The following is a 24,203-nucleotide window of genomic DNA, read 5'->3' on the forward strand; positions in this document are numbered from 1 at the left end:
CTTCAGAAGCTTAACATGTGCTTACATAAAATACATGAACGTTATCCCAATAATTATCTCTTATAAATTTGCTATTTACAATACAATCATACTTTGTTTATCAAAGCCAAATGACAAATATGACTGCGGTCTTGTGAGGAATGACACTGGAGAATATTTACTTATATCTGGGCAATAGGTGAGATACTGCAAAAACGCACGCAACCCACAAGCACTTTGCCAATAACCATTCAAACAGCTATAGTCAGTATCTGCTCGGTATTCAAAAATAATACATGTTTATATAGTCACAAAGTAAAAAAATATATTTGAATTACTGCATGTATTTAACCATTGAAAATGGAAGATGGTCCTATACAAAAAAAATGCACGTAGTCCAGATTTTGTGCTTTTAAATCAGAGTATTGCTACTGATTGTACCAGCATCGGGTCCTTTTTTAGCAGCAGGTAAATGTGGAGGGTGTTTACTGCCAATGCTGTTGCTAGTATCAGACTTGTCTAGTTTAAATTGTATATATATATCACATGAATGATCTGCTGTGGTGGTTGTTCATTTAGAGCTGCTGACCAGCATGTTTGAGTCGTTCCTCCTGCTTATTTTGCTGTTAAAAGAATGCCCAATAGAATAAAACTCTGCAAATTAAAACGACATTGTTGTTCTCTCTTATCTAGCTAGGTCCAACACACAGGCTCAGTGACTGTGGTTATTTGAGTCCTTGATGTTTTCATCAATGCTCACCTGCTTGTCCAGCCCAGTAGGGGGCACTGTCCAGGGAGAAGTGAGAAGCGTACCATACTGTCATCACAAACTCCTCCAGGCAGTGAAGTGGTTTTGTTTTGTCCTCTGAAAGGGCATTTAAGTAGGAGGAATAGCGGGGCTAGAGGGGAGACAGCAGTCTTTCTCTAGTTTCCTGTATCCCTATGTCCCTTTTCCTTGCTGCTCCTGCTCTACAGGCTGAGCAGTTGTCACAGAAAACTGTCCTCCACCAGGTCACTACAGTCCAGACACATCTCGTCCAGCAGCGTGATATCCTCCAGAGTCTCACCCTCGCGCTTAGCAAAGGTGGAGCTGCTGGAGCCCGTTTCGATGGCACTCTCCTCAGACGTCTGTGAGCTGCAGGGCACACAGATAACACACGTTAGTGCCATCTTGGGTGTAATATAGACAGAGTACTGCAGGACAGGTAGATCTTTGGTCCTTTTACCTGTGTCTGTTCCTCTTTCCATATTCATCATCAGATATAGGATCCAGGTCAGGCAAGGGAATGATGTAGCCACTGTCAGAGCTCAGCCGCTGTTCATCAAAGCCGCTTTCCCTGTCCTTCAGCTTGCCCTGGTTCTTGTAGGTGATGCCGATGTAGGCGTCATCATTTTCCATGCACACCCGAGTCACAGCAGGATGGTCGCTTTTTAGGAACTCGTGGTTCACCCTCTCATAATGCTGCACAAGACAGACATATACATTAGATTTAAAAGTTGTTAGATAGTGGAAACAGAAAATATATCACATTTATCTTGTTGCACAGAAGCAATGATGAAACCATATATTGTACAAGTCCAATAAAGCCCAACAGAACCATAGTACTGGTATTAGTGTGAACACTGGTTGTGCTGCCAGCTGGATAATGAATAATCAAAAGTAAATGTCTCACACCCCATCCAAACAACAAGAGAAGACTTCTCTTCTGCCCTTTAAAACTGTGAAAGAGGCAGAGGTAAAGCTGTTTTGATGTGTTGCATGAAGTATAATGGTGTATTTAAGGTTGGGTATTGGAGGCAAGAACTGGGGCTGTGTGATTTGCCAAACTGAGGCATTTGCACTCATGATTTGTAGGTTTGGGTTTCACAGAAACACAGAAGCAACTCCTAATGCACTCTCCGAGGAAGTGGAAGAGTTTTTAATAGCACCTTAACCTCTAGAGTCCTGAGCTTTGGAAACCCAAGCTGTGCGGTCCTCATATGAGGACGCAGGGACTCTAGAGGTTATGAATGTATTTTAAATCTTTTAAACCTGTAATTTGGTCAACACAATTAAAATTAAGGCATGAGAGAGGATATTTCAGCCTAAAAAAAGTTAATCAGATACAAAATGAAAAACTAAACAGAGGAACCGAACGTCAAGGTCTAACCATGAGGTCAAGAATGTGAGGGGATAAATTAGTGTGAGAAGTCACATGGAGACTCACTCTCTTGTAGCTGAAGGGCAGCAAAGAAGCTACAGTTTCACTCAGACCCAGAAAAGTGGGCCTCTTCTCTGGCTCACTGTTCCAGCACTTCATCATCATCTCATACCTGCAAAAGCAAAAACAGCCCCATTACCATGGAGAGCAGTGCAACCTGTATATCACAGCTCAGGGATAAACTGTTGTGAGGTTTCAGCCAAATGCGTTGCTTGTTTGACAGAATATTAGGAGAAGAAGCTTTAACGCAACAGCAGCAGGTGATCACGCACACATCATGAGGTGCATGCTCTGGTTTGGACATCCTGTATCCACTCTTAATCTTGTTGTAGAAGCTCGAGTCCACAACCATCCCTGGGTATGGGGTGCCACCTTCAGACGGAAACATATTATCATGAGTTTGACCAAGCTACTGTCATCTCAGGAATTTCTTTTCTCTAATAAACTATTGCACAGGCTCACCTAAGGAGAATATCTCCCAGAGGAGGATGCCGTAGGACCAAACATCACTGAGAGTGGTGTACAAATTGTCAAAAATACTTTCAGGTGCCATCCACTTCACTGGGAGAAAGGTCTATGAGGTGAAAGACAGGAAATGATCAATAATACTTGCAAAGTACTTGCATTCACTGAATCCCCTATTATGTAAGCTACTGAGACTCAGAAAGCTGAATGTTACACTGTAAGGTGATGTAGGGTTCAGCACTGTTACCTCCTGGTCAGAAAATTGGAGGTTCAACTTAGTATATACTGAAATTCAGATTGCACTTTTTTAAGTTATTAAGACTGTTCCATAATTATCACAATATGAATGTAAAATAACTGCAGATATGTAGTAGTCACATAATTTGAGCCAAGCCCTTCTGTAAAATTTTATTTCAGAGGATACATCCCCTATTATGTAAACTAGAGATACTTAGAAAGCTGAAAGGGTCAGCACTACTGTCTCCCAGTCAGAGGATTAGGGGTTCAAATCCACATGGGTACATGCATGTACTGAGCTACAGATTCCAGTTTTTCTAAGATATTTAGATTTGGTGCAATTATCACCACACTATCAATGTAAAATAATTGCAGATATATGGTAGTAACATGACATGATCCAAGCCCTTCTGAAATAAAATTTTATAGGAGATGAACCACCCACTATGTAGTTTATGGAGACTTAAACTATAAGATGGTGTAGTGGTCAGTGCTGTTGTTTCTCAGTCAGACGTTTAGGTGTTCGTAATCCACATGGGTACATGCAATAAAGCTACTCTTTATGCAAAAAGTAATATATGACCAGAGACTTACACTCCCTTTGGAGACATAGTTGTTGTCATGCATGATGTCTCTGGCCAGTCCAAAGTCACAGATCTTTACTATTTTGCCCTGAGAAAGAAGGACATTCCTGGCTGCGAGGTCCCGATGCACACACTGTCAAAAAAGAGATTAAACAAAAGTGATTAGCAGATTTTTACTTCATGCACCTTTGTTCCATCAATTCCCAAACCAGCATACTCTGCTCCCATAGATACCGACTGCATCTATTTCTGCATGTATTTATGTCAGTCGGATGCATTTTTAACGCTCTTTCATATTGCTTTATAAAGCATGGTTTTTGTGTAAACATGTCAGTTGGAGGGATGGCTGTGACCACTGGATATTTAGGGATAATAACTATGAAGCTGAATAAAAAGCTTCTGGCTACAGTGTGTCCCTGCCTGGTAATTCTAGCCCTGGCTGTGCTGCTACTATATTCAGCCCCAGCCTCTTTCCTGAGTGAGTTCAGCAGCCTTCACTGCTTCACTGCTTATCACTCAACTGCTGGTTTCCTCAGCCCCCCTTCTTTGGCCAGCGTGGCTGTCATCATATAGCGTCTAATCCACAACCAGTGGAATGCAGCGGAATGCAAGGCTGCAAACCCCAGCGGTGAAAAAGAAATGTGAATTTCATGAACACATACATTTTTGGAAGCCAGGAATTCCATGCCTTTGGCCACTTGGTAGGTAAAGCTGAGCAGGTCGGTGGTGGTCAGGCCCTCATTCATGTCATCTGATAGCAGGTTGTCCATCTCGCCCTCTGGTTTACACACACACAGATAGAAAACATTGTGAGGCGGTCCACGAGTATATGTTCGTCATGTATTGTAAATATAGTACTGGCAGCTCAAACCTGGCTTTTACTAATGGTAGGGAGAAACTGGGCATTATTATGTGTGTGCTACAATTATCCCCTCCATGTAATTACAGGGCTGTACCAGTCCTAAATTCTGACACGGGTGTATCCCTCAACCAACACTGACTCAAACATAGCGCTATAAAGCCAAGCAAGTACAAACCAATAAGTTGGAGAAGAGGAGGACTGAGAGAGGAGAAAGAAGCACAGCACGTACCACTCGAGCCTTTCTGAGAGGGTGGGTGATCGTAGTTGGACCTTTGGATGTCCGAGTACTTGGAGGCATTGCTCATCTCCAGCATGGGCACATACTGAGTGTTGTCAGCTTGTTTCATATCCATGTAGTCTCCTTTGCTCTCAAAGGACAGGATCACATAACTGTGGGCAAAGACAAGAGAGGAATTCTGTTACTGATGAGGCAAAAATAGGTTGTGGGAATACTGTGGTATATAAAGATGTATGGTGATAAAACATTATGTCATGCATCTTATTCCATCCCCTATTGAGTCTACTTCAATGTGTATGTGTCCTCAAATCCTCTCCCTCCATGAGGCTGAGGTTAGAGGAAGATGTGGTTGAGGCTAACATGGTAGCCAGGATTATATCATGTTGTGGTCATTTCGAGGTGTGGTAGTTATGAGTCATCCATCAACACAGATGAGCCTCAAAGAGAGAGAGAGAAAGGGCTGCTGTTCGACCAAGAGCGTCTGAGTGAACAGAATTAACAGATACCTCTGATACAATGAAATTAGTTTGAAAGCTGAGACCATATTGAACTACAATTTGATTAGGTGAAGATGCCAGGCAATCTCCTCAACCACAGAGAAAATGGTGATAGAGTTACCAATCAGGGGTTAGGGGAGAATGGGAGTGTGTGGGAGACAGTTGAGCAAATTGTTGTGTCAGTGGCTATAATATTTGGGAGTGGAAGAGAGGAAGCGTACTGATAGAAAAAGTCTATTTAAAGGTGTGTGTTTTTGTACTTTAACATTTTCTAATCATGATAAGGGTCTGAATTACAAGAAAAAGCTAAAAATCAACTCCTTGGATAAAGAGATGGAAGTGCCCATGTTTATACTTTCAAACATATATGAGATACCTCCGGCTGCTCTCATCTGCAGGGTTGATGCCAAAGATGTCCAGATCTTTTTTACTTTTCTCTGGGTTCAGACTGAGGAAGTTGTCTCTGTTTTTGTGCAGGTAGTTGACCAGGTCTCCGTAGAGGCAGTACTCTGTGATAATGTAGATAGGGCCTGGGAACAACACAGCAGATAGAGTTGTCCATCGGCGTCAGTCTGCAGGCTAATCTTATCAGAGGCTTGTAAAAGCTAAAAGCAAGAGGACAAGCCTCCACTTTCTCATAAAAAGCCTATTAAAATACCACACCTACCAAGAACTGAGACAGGGCAGTCAGTCCGTTTTGCTGTTAGAGCTGTACAACTGCAAATCTGGATGAATGAGTGTGTGTGTATGAGCATGCATGGTTTTTGCAGCGTGAATGTGGGCATTTGCGTGTGTTTGTAAAGTGGTGCTAAACTGTAACAATGGTTAAACTAAGCTGTTATTATACAGTATGTGTTGCTTATGATTGTGTTTATTCACCTGACTTAGTGCATGCTCCCAGGAGATTAACAATGTTGAGATGAGGTCCCAGATGAGTCATGATCTTCAGTTCAGACATCAGGGCCTGTTTCTCACTGGATCGTGCCGTGGCTGAAAACGGCACAGCAACCACATGATCACACCAAGGAAGCCGACCAACCAGGCATTCAGCCAAGATCACCTCAGCATTCAGCCAAGAATGCCATAATTAGTTGCATTATATTTTTGTTAAAAAGTGTCTTTATCTATTCTATATATTCCTGAGTATCTTCCTTTCCATCACTTTCTCCCTGTCACTATTGTTGTGGGCACAAAGTTCTGCACCAGTTGAATAAAAACAGCTGCCAGCGGAGGCGTTCCTAGACATTCATCTTTCATTTTTGTTTAGCAGGTCAAATATTTTCAGATACTGATCCAATTTATTATTGCATTGTTTTAGCAGGGTTTTTCAAAGCCCCCCAACACCAACTGTCTACCACCCATATGCCAAATTGGCATTATTAAAAATACAACAAATTAGCTATGACTAGTTCCTGTTTACAGTGTACCAGGGGATGCACAGACATCTATCACTGGATTGCTCTGAAAGTAAGGAAAACTAAAAAACATGAGGCAAGTTCTGTAATAACACGTGATTTCTAAGTGAATTTATGGATATTTCTTTTGCAATGGGTAACGATATCCTCAAGAAGAGTAAGTCACATATAATGTAAAAATATCCTATCATGTCTGTGTTTTCAGATTTGACTCTGAGAATGAGTGCAGTTTATTTATGCAAATTGTGGCAATTGAGTGCTAATGGCTTTAAAGCAGTTGCTACAGATAAAACAGCTGAATATGTTGATAAGATGGTCACATTAGCAAGCCATACTAACTCACTGTCTTACGGTTGGTAATTACTGTAGCATAACTAACTCATGGTCTTACGGTTGGTAATTACTGTAGCATGCATATATGGCAGGGTCATAACACCCGTTCATTTCACGTAGTATCTTTGCCTCACATCTGCCTCCTTCAGCTTTCATAAACCCCCTGAGGATGTGCGCCTCACAGACTGAGAGCCAGACCAGATTTATTGTTTATATGTATTGTAGTAGTAGTTGCCCACACTTAATTGGTCTAAATAGTGAATGTCAGTGGTAGAAAGAAACATATCAGGTGAATGGTAGCAGCATGGCTTAAATGTCTTGTCACCTGTAATCTGGTAAACTCACGTTTCAGCATCTTTACTGCCACCTTCATGACGGGTTGGGAGCGACTGAGTCCATAGGCGGTGCCTTCTACCACTTTCCCAAAAGCTCCGGAGCCCAGGACACGACCTGACAAACACACACATAGGATTAATTATCATGGAAGAAAAACAAAAGCAACTGCACAAGCACAATCATACAAATACATCCATGCACTTTGCATGCCTCTGTTTTCTCATATGTGACTCCTTTACTGGCTGAATGTCCCCTTGATTACTGAGTCAAACCAAAACCCCAGCCAGCAAACATCTGCTGCCCAAGGTTATCTTATCTCTTCAAAGAACTAGTGATAACATCCCTGCAGGAAGGCTGCAGAGCTACAGGACATGACTAGAGCATTAGCACATTGAAAATGACAGTAAGCTCACCAAGCACAAGCCTGTCACGGGGGAACTCCCATCTGGAGTCATAGGGAAGCTGCATGGGATCGACATAGATGTATTCATGGCCATCTGGGCTCACAGACTCTATGACCCTCCAGCGGATCTCATATCGTGGTTTCTGGAAGATGGGGAAAATATATAGAGCTGACAAATGAATCCTTGTCAAGTTGAGGCTGGTTGTTGGACCTGCTGCCAGCTTTTAGACTATTTCCAATAACCTTCTCTTAGCCTTGTAAAACCAAGCACAAATGTAGTTTTATTTACTGGTTTAGACCAAGAGCATTGTTACTTGCAGGAAAAGAATAGACCAGCTTTTAACCAGTCACAACAGAAAATCTCATACTAAAAATCTACATTGTGACATTTAAGATGGATTTTGCAAAGCTAAGAAAAAAAAGAGTGAATAAATGAGTGACTGAAAGAGTGAATATGTGCGAATGAATGCAGGATGATGACAGCAATACCTGTTTCCAGATTACAACCAAGACAATGAGTGAGATGATGACAATGACCAGGAGCACCAGCACAGCAGCAGCTACACTCAGCTCAGGATGAGGGCCTGTTCAGGAGGACAGCCAGTGGTCACATGTTAAATGGAGCGCCAATTAATCACATGGATGCAACATGTGTCAGCTGTAATGATGAATTAAGTGCTTGAAATACATTGGATGTGTCACAAATTACCTCAGTTAGAAAAAAAGTAACAATTAAATCCTAAGACCAAAAGGTATTCGGGGAAGATAACATGAAAGCAGGAGATGGGGGAGGAGAGCAGGTACTGGCTTAGGGGGAGTGGGCACAGGAGTAGGATGTGAGGATGGGGGTGTAAAACTCAAAAGAAAAAACAAAATGGCCTAATGATGTCTGCCTTCCCTGTCAGAATAAGAGTCCCCTCCTCATAGTCCCCTATCAGCTGTCTCACCACTCTGAGTGTCAGAAATGGAAGGGACTTCAGAGTGAACAAGGTGGAAATGACAACATCAAAAGTTAATTCAAAGCTGGCTAAAGAGGAAAGTTACTTTAAACAAACATGAATAAAATGTGTCTGTGTGTGCTTACCGCTGGACACTAGCTTGACCTCCCTGGCGACAGTGGCCATTTCATTCCTAGCCAGGCAGCGCACAGCCAATGTGTTCTCTAGATGGCCAAACATGACCTGGCTCTCCAGGTTATTGTCCTTATCGATGTGCGAGTCCACTGTGATCTCTGTGGCATTGGCAGGGAGGGGCCCCCAGGAGGATGAGTCATTGGCACAACTGTGTCAAGAGATACAGTCAGTTAAAGTGTTTAATGACTGCAGGTGTGTAGATTGAAAAGGAAAATAGATCAATGTTGTGCTAAAGAAGACTGAACTCACTGTTTGATGTTTTTGCAAATGAACCACTCCACCACAGGTGTGGGCTGCCCTCTAGCAATACACAGCACAGACTGGCCTGCAGCTGAGCCATGGTGGATGTCCATTAGGTCAACAATCACTGCAGGCACTGTTAACATCCAGAGGTAAGCACAGCAAAGTGTGTAAACATGTGAAAAAGACAGACTGTAACTGGGGCTACAAGGTTGTGACAGCAGTATCCAAGGAAATAAATGTGATGAAAGGCTTGAGGCGTTCCTCTTTCTGACCTCTGACTTCCAGCATTAAGCTGACATCTTGACTTTGGTTTCCATTCTCCACTCGTATGGTGTAGTTCCCGCTGTCCTCCTCCTTGGCTCGGATCAAGGTGAGAACACTCATGTAGCTACAAGGAACATCAAAAACAGAAACAGCAATCACTACACAAGTTCGCAATTGCATTAAATCCTAATTAGAGGCCTGGTTAATGCGTGGCAATGGTACTTTTAGCTTGTCATTACTGGACCTTGGCCAGGCGTCTCACCTGGTCTCGTTGAGCTGCCGGAGACTGGTGGAGATCTCTGTCACACTGCTGAGTGGGGTGCCATCTTTGAGCCAAGTGACATGAGCAGTGGGGAAGGAGCTGATTTCGGCCCTGAACTCACGGACCTCATCCAACTCTGCCCATTCATATTCTTTGAACAGCGGCTGGATGGACATAAACTCACTTGCTGTTAGAAAAGAAGAGAAGCCAACAGACAGTCAACAGTCACTGATCAGCACAGGAAAGAAAAGATTATATGAAATAATATTCTATGAAGTAATGCCACATACAATTCCGTATTGTAAGTAAACAAAACATATCTTTCATACCAAACACTCTGATAGCTAGTTGCTTTGTCTGGCTCTCATTTGTAATAATATCAGTGATGGAGCAGGAGTAGATGCCGCTGTCTTTGGTTGAGGCTTGTGGGATGGTCAGGGTGTAAATGATCTCGTGATCCTTCTTATTCTCATGCACTGCTTTGATTGCACGATTGGCCTGTCAACCAACGAGGGACATCAAGTACTTTGAATCTCAAACTGCCTGACAGTCAGACTCAGTGAACAACAGCAACATTTGAGAAACTAAAAACAAAACACAAAGTCTCTGTGAATTCTATTTTGTGTTACATAGAGTGACTTGTGTCCTCACCAGTTTTCCAGGGTATTTCCAGTGGTCTTCCAGAATCTCAGATCCCTGAGCAAGACAGGTGACTGTGATAGTGTCTCCCACCAGGAGAGCAGTCTGCTTGGCTGTCAGCTCAACATGCAGAGCAGCAGCACCTGAGATACCAGAAGGTTAAGATGTCTGTGTCAGGGTACAGATCCACCAAAGAAAACATGGAACTTAAGATCAGATTTGAAAGGCTGAATAACTAGTTCTGAATGATGTCACACACATCTTCTGACACAGCTCTACACATTCACAAACACACACCTGTCCAGCCATGAACGATGTATTCCTCACTGTAATGTTCCTCTCCGTTTATTAGGGCCTTACAGACGTAGGTTCCAGCAGTAAATATCCCCAAAGCACCCCTCTTGCTGTCATAAACACTAGGCACAGGCAGCTGGGTGTCAACGTTAACCAGGGTCACGTTAGCACTGGGATCAGATACTCGACACTGGATCTCCATCTCCTCATTGTCTGACAGGATGTGGTTACCAAAACTCACCAGTGATGGCACAAAGGGAACATCTCGATCTGAGTTGGAGTACAAAAATGTAAATAATATAAAACAATAAAAACACACAAGCACTAATTTCCTGTGTGCCACATACCTGGCACATAGATGTAGATGCTGCTGTCCTCCATCTCATCAGTGGCATTTCTGCTGTAAAAACATATGTAGTAGCCAGTGTGCATTGCAGTGGCTTTTTCCACAGTAATGGTGGAGATGAACAGGCCGCTGTTGTCCTCCTGCATTTGCTCAGACACATCGAGTGGTTTCTCCCAGGCTAGTTGTGCCTCTCCGTGACAGGTTAAGGTGAAAGGAGTGTGGAGGGGCACCACCATCTCCTCTAGCTGTGGCAGCAGCACAGGGGCAGAGGAGGGTGGGAACATCATTGCAGTGGGGGCTGAAAGAAATGTGTACAGCACTCTGTCATAAATCACAAATACTATGTATGTGTCAGTGTATCAGTGTATGTATCAATCTTACCTTTCACTTTGAGAGTAAAAGAGAATTGAGCAGTCCGAGAGCCACTGAGGGCTATAATGGTATAATTCCCATTGTCTTTCTCCAGAGGCTGTCGGAATGTCAGAATGCTCTGATACCTGTGAAAAGAAGTACGTACTCTTATTTAAACTAATAGTTTTATTCTCAAAAGTTAGATAATAAGTATAATACCACTCTCATGTCTGTATGCTAAAGCTACAGCGAGCAGTTAGATTAGCTTAAAGCCAGGGAGAAGGAGAGAAAGTTAGCTCTAAGGCAACAAAATACACTTGCAAACTCATTTATACTCACTAATATAGCATCTATTTGTAAAGTGTAAAACTGACATGCTGTGGTTTTACAGAAAGTTTTTGCAGGAACTATTAATCCAGGAAGTTAATGCCCCTTCTCAAGAAACAATTCAGCACATAAACTATCCTTAAAACAGTAAATTGTCATTTTTTTAATAGATAAAACAGACAGGATATACATTTGTTCATTTTTGATGCACTGCTTGTGCATTTTGTTACCTTAGGAAAAAGTCAGGCTAGTCATTTCCCCATTTTCAGTGTTTATGCTAGGCTAAGCTAACTACCTCTTGGCTCCAGCTTCGCATTTAATATACAGACAAAAGAGTGGTATCAGTCTTCTAATCTAATTCTCAGCAAGAAAGTGAAAAGGCTTATTTCTTTCAAACTACTCTGTATTAATAGATCTCACCGGTTGCCTTCAAGGTGGCTCGTTTTGGTGAGGATGAAGTAGCTCCCTGGTAGAGCCCTGCCATCTTTCAGCCACTTCACTTTGGGTGCTGGGTAGGCATCAATCAGGATAGTAAACTCTGTCTCCTCCAAAAGGCTGATAAACTCAGTGGCTAGAATTCCACTGTAGTCCAGTACCACAAAGGAATTTTCTTCTGAAAAAGAAAATAATAAGCAGTTGATAAAGGGTAAAGAATTTGATATAGTGAGTACAAACAGTGTGAGGATTAAAATGACAGCAGAGTGACAGAGAGGGTGAAGGAGAACTGAAGGCCTGACACACATCTGTTGAAGTCATCCCATAAAGCATAGTAGCTGATGTTGAAAACAGAAGTGAAGCTTTGCAGTCTGACGGTAGAAAATGACTTCCACACACACCTCTAAAAGCACATACAGTATGTGAAACCATGACTAATTTACCTAATTGATGATGAGAATGTTAAACGAGGCTCAAGTTACTGTAGGTCAGTCGTGTGAGCTTTTCACACTAAAGCAATCATGTTGAAGACTCACTGAAGCCATCCAGGAAACATTTCCAGGGGCAGACTTACCAAAGACGGTAACAGCCACGCTGCTGACTCTGACCTCTCTGGTGATTACGTGGGTGATGGAGCACTCGTAGGTCCCACTATCCTGAGAGGTGGCTTCTAGGATACTGAGAGTGTAGATGACTCGGTCAGGAAAGGTCTCTTTCAGTTGAACTGCATCCACAGCCTATGTGAACAGAAGAACAATATGGGTTGGTGGAGATTGCGGAAAAAAACTGTCTTGGCAATATGCTACTACATTTTTAAACATTTTTAACTGTTTTTGTTTTACAGGTACACTGCCAGTGTCTCTGAATCGGTGCTTCGTGCTGTTGAAGACTAATGGTTAAAACACTTGCTAGGCCACAGGAGATAAATCAGGATCACAGAGCCTTTTAAAAGTCTGTAATTGCAGCTAAGACCAAAACCAGAAGTCAAGAGTCCTGTGTTCCTACCAGTACCATCTCTGGAAAATAGCTTAGTGGAATCCCATGCAGAAAAACATACAACAGGCTCTACAGATTAGGAATTAGAGTATAAATATAAACAAACAAACTGCACATGAAACTCTTTCAGATCACTGCAGATACCATGTCAAAAGTATTAAATGTTTAGCTGGCTGTCACATGTCAACAGCATCTGTCCTACATGTCTTAAGGTCACTGGGCTCAAAGGATTTACTATCTTGTTTTTCTTTTCTTTTGAAACTTTAACTTTCCTGTCAGTTCCTTCTGCATGCGGATGACTGCAGCAGTTTGGCTGACTGTTCCCATAATGAAAACACAGCGTTCAGTTACTGTTTTCCTAACAGATGCTTTGGAACCACCAAGGACCGTCTTCAGAGCTATATTCCACTTGACACTGAAAGGTTCAGGTCCAAAACCATTATTTGCTAATTTAACGCTCAGTGATGCTGGGTAGGAAATGACTTGGACATGACAAGGAGCTGAAGAAAACAGTGCAAGACAGAGAGGGCAGATGCATGAAGCCGGAGAGGAGACTAAATGCCATTTTAAAGTACAAGGACAGGAAAAAGCATTGCATTCTTGCCTGTTTTTTAGGATGGAGCCACTGCTGCTGAAAGCCCAGCCCTGTGGGAGTGGTGCAGGTGATGGTGAAAGGCTGCCCTGCTCTCACCGTCTCCTCACTAGCTTTTACTTCCACACTGAAATCCTCCATCTCTGCAGGGGCTACAGTGGCACCTGAGAGCAGATATCAGCAGAGTCATCTCACAGGTCCAAAAATGGTGGCAACTTGATTAGCAAGAGCTCATTTATCATTGAACAGTGGCTCAGTGGGTCGCCATGAGTCACTCACACACACAGAGTGAAAACAGACGCGTTAAATCATCTCCCTCCTTGATAATGGTGTAATGTCATGACTCTCGTGTATTGAAATCACCCTGCAGACTTCATATTAACATTACATATTAATTACATTGATGAAGATCAATATAGATTCAGTTATCTTCTCGTACAAGTCACTCTCAGAAATCTAGACAATATCAGACCAAATCTGTGTTGCCTCAACCTACCCTCAGTTTTCACAGTGTAAATTGCACTTGTGACTGTCTGCCCATACACAGTGGTTTCACACTGGTACTGCCCAGGAGAGAGGCTCCCAAAGAAGCCCATCTTGCTGTCATAGTAGGCAGACATCTCCTCTCCACTGGGGACACTCCTCAGGATGACAGGAAAGTAGGGGTCCGACACACGACAGGAGATGGGGACTCCATTCCGGTCCATCTGGACAACCAAGTTGTCAGGGGTCTCAGGAACAAATGGCACCTGGGGATCTAGGTGAGAGGTCACACGGAGTAAAAAAGCCCCTTTGTTAGTTCCTAAGCTTCACTTAAAACTTCCACTGGCATCATGTGAAAACACAAACTCACCTGGCACAAAGACATATATTCCCGCCTCATTCTCTTCTTCCAAGTCAGTCTGTAGTTCATCCTTCTGGGTTTCATATACACACATGTAGTAGCCGGTGTTTTCTACTGTTGCATTATAAATGAAGAGCGTTGCCGTGTAGTATCCCGGATAAACGTAGGTGTTTTCCTGCAGCGGCTCGGCCCAAATCACATTTCTTTTTCCGGTGCAACTTATGTTGAACACAGACATAGGCTGCACGATCAATGCTTCTTTGTCAGGCACAATGGTTGGTGGCAGTCCAGAGGTAACTGAGAGATAGTATTGAAAACAGTAGAGCAGGGGTGTCAAACTCAAATACACAGTGGGACAAAATTAAAAACTGGGACAAAGTTACGGGCCAGACTCTATATTTATTGGAATATTGAATAAAACTGAGCATGTTTTCCCTTCTCTCCGGATATATAATTCTAAACCTTTTCATATGGAAACAAACAAGTTGCTTAAACATTGAATTTGGAACAAGCAAAGCTTAATCTTCTAAACACATGAGAAATCAAAATTCAAATAAAAATAAAAAATCAGTGGCATTCATTTCTTATTGTTTTGTGAACATTTTCTGCTGTGAAACCAGACTTCTTTTCATTCTGGAGCTTCTGCCCCATGTCCAGGTCCTTGTACCTATCTTGTACCACCTTTTGTTTCATAGTGTTTTCTTATGTTATATTCTTTCGTCACAGCCACGTTGGCTCCACACACAGGACAAAACAGGTCTGAACAGATAATCTTCTTCCCACCTGTCTTGAAAGCTCCTGTTTTCTTACCTGACAGTAGCGCTGCCAACATACTCCCAAGGACGATATACGTCTTGACCCCTCCCATAACTGTGAATGTCCTGACCTGTAAAGACAAAAAAAAATGTTATTTGGTCAACAAATATGGTTAACACTTTGGGTTTTTGTTGGGGTTCGTCCTGATAAAGATAGGGCATCACAATCTCCTATTTTTGTCCCTTTGGATAACATTATTTAATCAGTAAATCCGTGGCTTAGGCCAAGCCATGCCCATGCTGTCGATTATCCCTTTAAGTCTTTTAGAGGAAACAGCAACATTAGTTGTGGCCTCCCGCATAATTTCAACACTAAAATGGAATCAGAAATTCAACACAGAATTACGACTTATCTTTGTAGCATGAGGGACTGTTAATTTCCCTGCGTCTAAAGAAACCACGGGGTGTTGGGGGGACAAACGCTCCTCTCGCCGCTGCGCTTCGCTCCAGGTGAACATGAGAACGGTCGGTAGAGGGCGACACAGTCCACCGTTTGATGGCACCAAGCACCCGCCGATCCTACCAGCACCGGCTTGCTCATTCGCCTATTTTGAAGTTTGTCTTTTCGCTTTATTGACAAAAATTAAATTTGTCCTAAATAGGTAATAAACAGCTATTTTTCCCGTTTCATCTATTTGTTAAGGCCAACTATGTTTTAAGCAAAATGAATAGTTAGAATGGATAATTAGGACATTCTCAGGTTTAGTCCAGACTCAACAGAACTCATGCTTAGTTTTGTTAAGGAGCTCTGCCTTGGACAGGACTGGTCTCTGGTGCTGGATCAGGGATTTCATTGGAGCCCACTCAGTCTGAGACGCGCCTAGTAAAAGAAAACACTTGTAAACAATTTAAGTCCAAGTCAGTTCAACTATAAGAATGATTTTTAAAACAGTTTGTGTTCACTCTAAATCCAGGTTATAATGGTTTTTCTATCTCTTACATTAATGACCTGATGCGGCTCTTCAGTGTCCCTAAACAACAAAACGTGTCACTTTCTGAGGCTGTCCGCTCTGGCACATCTACAAATGCCTAAATAATGTTTGTTTAATTCTTCGGTTAGTGGACCCACTCCACTCAAAACTACATATTCTCGTGGGAATCATCTGCCAAAACTCTTAACTTAATCCGTTTTGACGTGGTTGTGCACAAACGCCTCATCTCAGATCATTTCAGAGGGGTTTCCCCCACCTCCCAAGCTTTGCGCTGGTCCTCCAGCCGCTGCGCATAAATCTAATTGTAGTGGCAGTTAAGACTGTTTGTGTGCCTTGCGCTTCTTTTATTCCTCAGCTCTCCCACCAAGCAACTTAACAAATGTGAAGAGACCAGATGCATCGCTCTGCTGGGCTGGATCAATTTGAACAACAGCTGATATGACTTGTCTCAACTTTGTTCCCTCCTCAGATGGTGAAATGGTTCAATTCTGCGTCAAACGGTTGATCATGAAAATTGTTGTGAAGAGAGAGAGTTTATGCTCAGAATGCATCAGCGTAATTTAAAAAAGCGTTTCAGAATATATTTAGTCTAAATATGTAAGCATTTTAAGTAGTATTCTTGAGCAAAATCCCTTAGTGACACGTTAATAAAGAATGCGTCGTGGCTCCTCAGGACACTTTCGGCTCTTCGTTCCCCTCTCTTGAAGCCACTTAGCTGCAGCTCTGAAGCCCCAGACAGCCTCTTTCCAGTGCCTCCAGTGCTGAGTTTCCATTTTAATTCCCCATATTCCACGAACAGGCGAGACAACAATGTGATGTACAGTTTCCAGTGTGTTTCCCATTACATGCCAGGCAGCGTCCCACAATGATGCCTTCAGTCTTCGAGGTGACACCTCCAGCTGTGAGGCCGAAACCAAGCGCTTTTATCCAACAGAGTCAGCCACATCTCACTGCTCGGCGTCCAGGGGAGAGACCATATGATGCACGAGCAAAAGAAATCTACTCTAAAAAGATCTATTGCATTGTTTGATGCAAAGGTTGGGTACAATTTACGGGTCAAAGTCATTCTCATTTTAGTGGTTAAAACATTTAAAGAAACTTTTCCAGAACTGCCATACAGAACGAAACGGGTGGAGTGTAGTGTTATAATTGGATAAACCAATTAAGATTGTAAAACTATTCTACCAAGGGTTCCTTGTGCTTTATTTGATAACAAAACGCCCCAAATCTCTTAAGAAACGTTTGAAACACCTTTTGGATTTCAACACAACCTTTTAATTACCTTCTACTAATCCTCTCTTTATATTCCGTTCATGTAAGTATATCCACAGTGAATTGGTCGCTCAAAAAGGCGCAGTAAGGTTCCTTTTGCAGCGGTAATAATCCTCAGAGATCCTGCGCTGTGAGACCATATGTGCGACCCTCTCTCCGCATCCACGACCGCCCTCACAACTGCGCTCCAGCTACAGCGACCTGTAACTGATTCAGTGTTACAGTCCTCCCTCCTCCTCTCCTCAACCCCCTCCTAAAAAGAAATCATCTGTCCCAAAGTAAATAAGTCTCAGGAAATAACACCCCACCCCCAAGCAAGCGCTGGACCCCTTTTCAAAGTAAGAGTCTTTTCGAGGAGAAATGCAAATGAATATTTTCGATGAAATGAGAGGTTGGAAATGGATATAAGTTCACTTCGGATAGGAGAGCTTTTGGGAAACACAAGTAAGTCTGATGTGTAGCTGATCTGACGAGCTTGTTTTGCATTTAATCATGTTTCACTTTGACACCTTCTCACAAATATTCTCTTTTTGTAGGTGCAATTGTTGGCGATTCACCCCAGCAAGCTTTTCCACCTGATTACAACAAAGGCGTTGCGCTTTTTAATGTTTATGGTGCGATGCTCGTTAATGAATGGACTCAGATCTTGTGCAGCAACTGGAAAAAGCTGAGCGATGAGCTCATAGAGGGCGCTCTAACACTGTCATATCACCAGCGGTCCCCCGCTCCCCACTATATGATTTCATGGCGCACACGCACACACACTTAAATTTGATTAAAAAAAAAATAGAGAACCATCATGGTAGTTCTTCTATTCTGCAGCACAGAAAACTAATTGAACCTCTGTTTACTTGCGCACATGCGCCAGCTGTTTACCGAGTCCGAAGCACAGCCTTTATTAATTTGTACTACCCCAGCCCCCTTTTAACCCGCGGCTCTCCTCACGGGCAGCAGAAGAATAATGGGCCCCTATGAATCACCTACTGTATCTCTGGGCAGCACAGAAGAGGGGCATCAGAGCAGTGTCTCTGCATGGAGCAGCAGCGCCCTGGGGCCGACGCTCACCGACCCCCTCCTCCTCTCCCATCTCTGTGCAGCCGCTTGGCGCAATTACTTCCACATGGTGCCGAAAAGAACAGTGTCCTCGTTCTTGAAACAAAGGATCTCAACTTCGGAAGGCCAGGCCTACCACACCGGGCTGCGGTTAGCACTTTTGAAGGAGTTTCTCCTGATGCATTGACCCTATTCTCCCTAACCTGCCAAGCAAACAGCTGCTTGGCAGTTTGAAACAGTCTGAAACATTGTTGATTGTTTTAAGAGATTTAAGTGCTATAAAGGGTAAATATCGACCTTTGCTAAAAAAAAAAAAGAGAAAAATCTTTTGAGCATAACAGGAGACTTAGAGCAAAAAGTCCCCAGTAATCAGTCTTTTCCAAACAGTTCCAATTAAACCTCTCTAAAACGTTTGCTGAATCATACAGGCGTGTTCTTGTCTACATAAAATGACGGGCAACTCTAGGGTTACAGTAAAATTGGCCTCATCACATGTAAGTTATGGGTTATTGTGCTTGCACTTAAACTGAATATGGGACAGGGTGGAGGCCAATACGCTTTCAGTAACCTTAAGTCAGTCAGGATGTTTGTACATCATGCTTCAAACCGGAACCCTGCTTTACCAGCATTACTCATTTTCTATCTGTTGCTTCCTTCTTCGTCCTGTCTCCAACTGTCCACCAGGGGGCTTTGGGAAACTAGACAGCTGTACTAAAATAATACTCTATACTGAGTTTGTGCAAAGAGAACACACAAAGTATGTCGACGAACAATGAATAGGCAAGAGATACATTTCATTACACACAAGGTTTGTCTTTGCTGTTTTAAAAACTAGGCCTAAAAACAGAGTAAGAGTCACTCACACACTCAGCGCGTGTTGCCTTCTGATAAACAGGTGATGTTCAACATCCCGCAAAATCCGCCTTGTTTTTATCCAAACGTTCTTAATGTAGTTCACATAAACAACCTAATGCTAAAAAGAATTCCATCGTGTCACTCTCCCACTTCCAAGTGTGTGAGTATATACAACATAATGTCTAAATACACGTGGACACACAACACAATAGGCCTCTGTCCTGCAGTCTGAAGATGACCCCGCAGACTGACCGTGGCCTTTTGTCCCCGTGGGAGCTGTCCAGCGTGCTGAAATCAGTCCTCACCAGCCAAACCACTGAAATAACATAGAAATAGGCTACATACTTCTCTATTCTTTATTCTCCATCCTCTATTTTTCAATTGCTTCGACCTCTTTGAAACTACACTTGAGAGGAAGCCTTTGTCGGGAGGTTTCTGTCCAGTCTGTCAACCAACCACTCTAAATCTGACAAAACAAAACACAGAAGAAGATAACATTTTTCTTTATACTAGTCACATAGTCCAGTCCCTAGCCCATACACATTTAAGGATACTATTTCAACTGTGGGCAAACAAAACAGATCTAGTGCTTATAAAACAAACAACAAGACAATCAAACAAAAAAAACAAATATAAATTTTATTTATTACACATAACTGTACCACAGAAGAGTAAGGGCTTTACTGTCGGTTCCTTAACTAATTCTAGCTCATTTTCAGTATTATAAATGACATTCTTTAATATTCCACTGTAATATTCTCTGTGGATATACCTGACCTTGACAGATCTACCCACCTGACCTTTGACTTTTGGTTTTGCAAGGTCACCATTATGATTAATGAACAGTGACACATAAGAGATTGAGATTAGCCCCCTCGACAAAACCAAATTCAGTTGTTTGAATGTTACACTTTGACTGCAACCTGACGCCTGTGGCTTGATAAGGCCATCATCAGAGTTCCTCCCTGGTTGGCTTCACAGTCTACAGTCGGATTCTGGTGAGTGCTACAGGCCACATGTAGTCTATGGAAGACGAATATGGTGCTTCTGATTCCTAAATAAAGTGGACGTCTCTTCAGGAACACGCCATTGCCCTCTTTTGCACATTGGTACTTCAGCTTCTTCTAGCCTGCGTCTCTCCGCATGAGACAGCAGCTGCAACCGGCTGAAAGGCGCTCTTTTAATTGTCTTTTGTGATGCGTAATTGCCACATTTTCAATGGTTGCCAAGTGGTCTCGTTTTTCTGTGCATTAGTAGGTATAGGCCATCTAAAATGTGTATTCCACCGCTTCTTCTTTGCATTAATGGAAGCATTATACAGCAGTGTGATTAGTAGAAGTTTTGGAAAAGATAGCCATTCGACCTGGGGAAATATATGTGGCTTCATCCCATTATATGTACTGTGTGGGGCTGGACAGGGGGAAGGCTTTCCCCAAACTGCCGTTTATTTTATTGTTAATCGATTTCAAATGCTGCATCGGTCCTTCACACCTGCAAGGGAGCTCTAATTCGATTAATAGGAACTTCAATATATATTCATTAGATGGCTTTCCCCCAATAATATATGATCACCAGCGGGATGTGAAAGGGGACCATTTATTCCGTTCTGAATAGGTCTGCGTGGGACCAAAACTTCACCTGCTTCCCCTCTCAATTAGGAATGTATCCCAAACTCTGACAGAAACGAGTTAAATTAGGCGTCAGCTAATTTCCAATGGCCCCTCCGACGTAATCCCTCCTCAGAGGTCTTTCCATTTGAGCATGCCCCCTCTAATTCACCATAAGTTGAAAGGTTCAAATAGTGCCTAATGAAACAGTGACTAAATCGTTCTCTGTCGCTCGGAGGAACCCTGTAGCTGTCTCTCAAAGCTCTCTGAGCACACAGCCGTCGGGGGGTCTCTGGATAAATGCGAGTCCCAAGGCAGGACAATCTAACCTGTCAAAGCCTTTGCCCACTTCTATATATCCTTGTTCTGTGGTTTGGAGCAGTAGCAGCATAATCAACCAACGTGGGACCGAAACCGCAATTAAACTCGCTTTGGACGACCAAAATTCTTTTCAAAAGCGAACATTAATGAACTTTTGGCTGCACTCCAGGGGCGTTATCGGGTAGCCCTTTGTGGTCAGTTCTAAGAAGAAATTACAGCTACACTTTATAAGCTCACGCCATCCATTTAGAATCAAATAGCTTATATCATGTAAATCCAGCTCTGCTGCATAATGTTTCTAAATAAAATAGGGACCTAGGTGTATTAACATATCACCAATAGCGTGGTAAGGACAGCTTAATAAGTCGAATGATAAATAAAAGTTGGGAAGGCTACGCAGTAAAACAGGTAGTGGCCCATAACCGCTCTCATATTTGATGTTCACGTGTGCAACTCCTTAACTCCTTAAGGGTAATTCAATTAGTAAAGAAATAACCTCATTAATCCAACCAAATTAATACAACTATTTTGTCATTTCAAAATGTGGTGTTAGTGATGTACTCATTGTGTTTTAGAAAGGGAACCTTTTGGCGGAGACACAGTTTCTTGTATTCTTGTATGATTTGTAACTTGGAGTGGTCTGGGCCTTTTGGTGCATGATAAAATAAAATAATCCGTCTCTCGGTCCCTATACAGTTTTTCCTGGAATTCATTATTTTAGAAGGAATTTTCTATGCTCGTAATTTGGGCCGGACATAATTCAACACAACATTATACATGTTCATTGTAAGACCAGCGTTTGGTCATAAAATACCATGTCAAAGAGAAGGCATTTAGAGTATTTAGATCAGCTCTGAAATGCAACAATCAAAGGTTTTTTGTGGACCAACATCTCGTTATTTTTGTATATTCTTTTCAATAATTAGAATATGTTCAGTAATAGATCTGTTTGTAACTGAAGCCATTAGTGATCATATTAAGTCAATACACTGACAGATTAGTAGGTCATCTCGTCATGTTTATTACAATAAATACAGATATACATATTGTACAAAGTGTTGCGTACAGGTTCCACATAGGTTAGGCCTCGCTGACAGGAATAGGATGTTGGGGGTTAGTTAACAAGGTTTGTAGGGGAGAACCCTGAAGGGAACAAAGTACATTAGTCTGTTACGCATACAGCAGGTCCTGTTTCCATATTCTTAAGAACATAGACACATATTTTCCCTTTCACTTAACAGCAGTATATAAACATGAAGCCAGGGACATATTTTCAATATTTTTCTCATACTTCATGCAGGAGATTTTTGGCTCAAAGTTTGCCATAACCCGTAACTGTAGCAGGGTAGAGTAAGTGCCTGCAGTGGGAGTTAGGAAGTCCTGCTACTCAGATAGGTGACACCTCTTTCTCTTCCGAAGCAGAGGCCGGTGATAGAGACTCCTCGTCCTCTGACCTTGAATAGTCTGTGTGACCAGTTGTGCACTTACAACCGCTGTGTGCGCTCCTTTGGGTGGCTTTGCCCTCCTTCTTGTGCTTCACCCTGCGGTTCTGAAACCAGATTTTCACCTGTTTCTCGGACAGGTTCAAATAAGTGGCGATTTCGATTCTTCTGAGTCTCGAGAGATACATGTTCGTGGAAAACTCCCTTTCAAGCTCCAGGAGTTGTGTGCTTGTGAAAGCCGTGCGCATCCTCTTGCCATTCTGTATGTGGCTGTTCTCGGAGGCGCCTGTAAGAGAGGCAAAAGCATGTCAGACGTTTGGTTTCTTTCCGTCACCGTAAGAATAAACTCAACCAAAGATGCAAATAACGCAGAATATCGCGGGTAAATCAACGTGTGTAAAAGATGAGCCATAACATTCAAACAGGTGCTAAACCCTGTTCCCAGTTGTGAGTTGCGACTGTAGTAAACAGGTGGCTTACCCATAGAAAGACAGTGGTATCTTCTGGGATCTGTGACGCTGAAGGTGGGCGTGCAGACAGGTGTATGGCCCGGGTGCGCGAGTGCTGCGGACTGATGATGCGCTATTCTCTGACAGTACTGTGTCTCCGCTCCTGGGAACTGGCTCTTCAGTATGGGAATGCCGTTGCGCGAAGAGTGGATGTGGGACGTGACACACAGCGGGCAAACACAGAACGTCCCATTTTTCCTTGACGGGCACACCGGAGCTGTCACCGTCATTACGCTTGGAGAGTGCATGCTGATAGGAATAAGGAAGTCTTGTCCAGCGTGCTCAGCTGGCCCAGGTCGTACCGTATCCTTGATTATTAAAGAATCAACATAAAAAGACCTCGACATGGCTGCGCTGCTTGGAAGTGATCGCTTCGTAAGCAAGATGATAGTTGTTTCTCATCTGAACCCCTCGGGACCTCCAAAGGTGCTTATGTTTGACGGTTCAACAAAAGGGACCCTGAAGAGGGTTGGCCCTACAGCGTCACCCACGTGCGCACCCGGCTCTAAGAGCTGTTACTGTCAGCGACCCAAAACACGTGATGTCTCGCTGGGCGTCCAATCACAATTTGCAGTTTTACTCGTTTTACCCCCGACTTTAGAAAAGTATTCAACACTAGAAAAAATATATCCAGCCACTCTTGGTTTTTATTTCTCTATTTTACTTTTCAGACCACAGTTTTGCTCTTAGTCTTCTTAGACTGGCTATGTAGAAACTCATCCATCATTTTAAACAGTGTCCAATTATTTAAATAAATCTTCAAAAATATATTTACCGCAAAGATTTATCCTGCTGCTAAAATTTAGTTTAGTGTGTGCGAATTCACTTATAGGGAGTGGTCAAATGGAAATCTGAAAATGCACCTTCGTTAAATTTGGAAATATTGGGTATTGGATACATTTTTTTCAGCAAGTGACACTTTGAAACATGCATTAAATACATCAGATAAACTGGGAACAGCTGAAAGAAAGAACAGGCGCAGTAAAAGCTTAGATCAACTAAATACAACTCCTCTACAATAATCACTCGTTTTCCATGAAATAGATGTGATCATCGTTCCTTTCTTCCACTTCAACTTTGAGATAAATTAAGATTCGGCTTATCCCTTTTAAAGGACCGCA

General features: G+C 42.6%; 2 protein-coding genes across 2 annotated transcripts; both read right to left on the reverse strand.

The window, feature by feature from the left end:
* Window positions 1-534: 534 nt before the first annotated feature.
* pdgfra (platelet-derived growth factor receptor, alpha polypeptide) lies at window positions 535-17,533 on the reverse strand. Its single transcript, XM_020603482.1, has 29 exons — window positions 17,306-17,533; window positions 15,087-15,162; window positions 14,286-14,573; window positions 13,929-14,189; window positions 13,445-13,596; window positions 12,419-12,581; window positions 11,830-12,022; window positions 11,113-11,228; window positions 10,733-11,029; window positions 10,389-10,655; window positions 10,104-10,234; window positions 9,782-9,950; window positions 9,453-9,639; window positions 9,199-9,314; window positions 8,933-9,059; window positions 8,635-8,831; window positions 8,040-8,134; window positions 7,561-7,693; window positions 7,157-7,261; window positions 5,943-6,053; window positions 5,440-5,593; window positions 4,558-4,718; window positions 4,129-4,244; window positions 3,477-3,599; window positions 2,643-2,754; window positions 2,453-2,552; window positions 2,187-2,292; window positions 1,206-1,441; window positions 535-1,114 (listed from the first exon to the last, which is right to left on the reverse strand). The coding sequence occupies exons 2-29, from the start codon at window positions 15,142-15,144 to the stop codon at window positions 967-969; spliced, it is 4,422 nt and encodes a 1,473-aa protein (XP_020459138.1). The 5' UTR covers window positions 15,145-15,162; window positions 17,306-17,533; the 3' UTR covers window positions 535-966.
* Window positions 17,534-22,144: 4,611 nt separating this feature from the next.
* Window positions 22,145-23,509, reverse strand: gsx2 (GS homeobox 2). The gene is made up of 2 exons (XM_020603530.1): window positions 23,054-23,509; window positions 22,145-22,859 (listed from the first exon to the last, which is right to left on the reverse strand). Exons 1-2 carry the CDS (start codon window positions 23,427-23,429, stop codon window positions 22,519-22,521), a joined length of 717 nt encoding a protein of 238 aa, XP_020459186.1. The 5' UTR covers window positions 23,430-23,509; the 3' UTR covers window positions 22,145-22,518.
* Window positions 23,510-24,203: the final 694 nt, after the last annotated feature.

Source organism: Monopterus albus, unplaced genomic scaffold (genome assembly GCF_001952655.1).
Source record: "Monopterus albus unplaced genomic scaffold, M_albus_1.0 scaffold61.1, whole genome shotgun sequence".
Classification (NCBI taxonomy): Eukaryota; Metazoa; Chordata; class Actinopteri; order Synbranchiformes; family Synbranchidae; genus Monopterus; species Monopterus albus.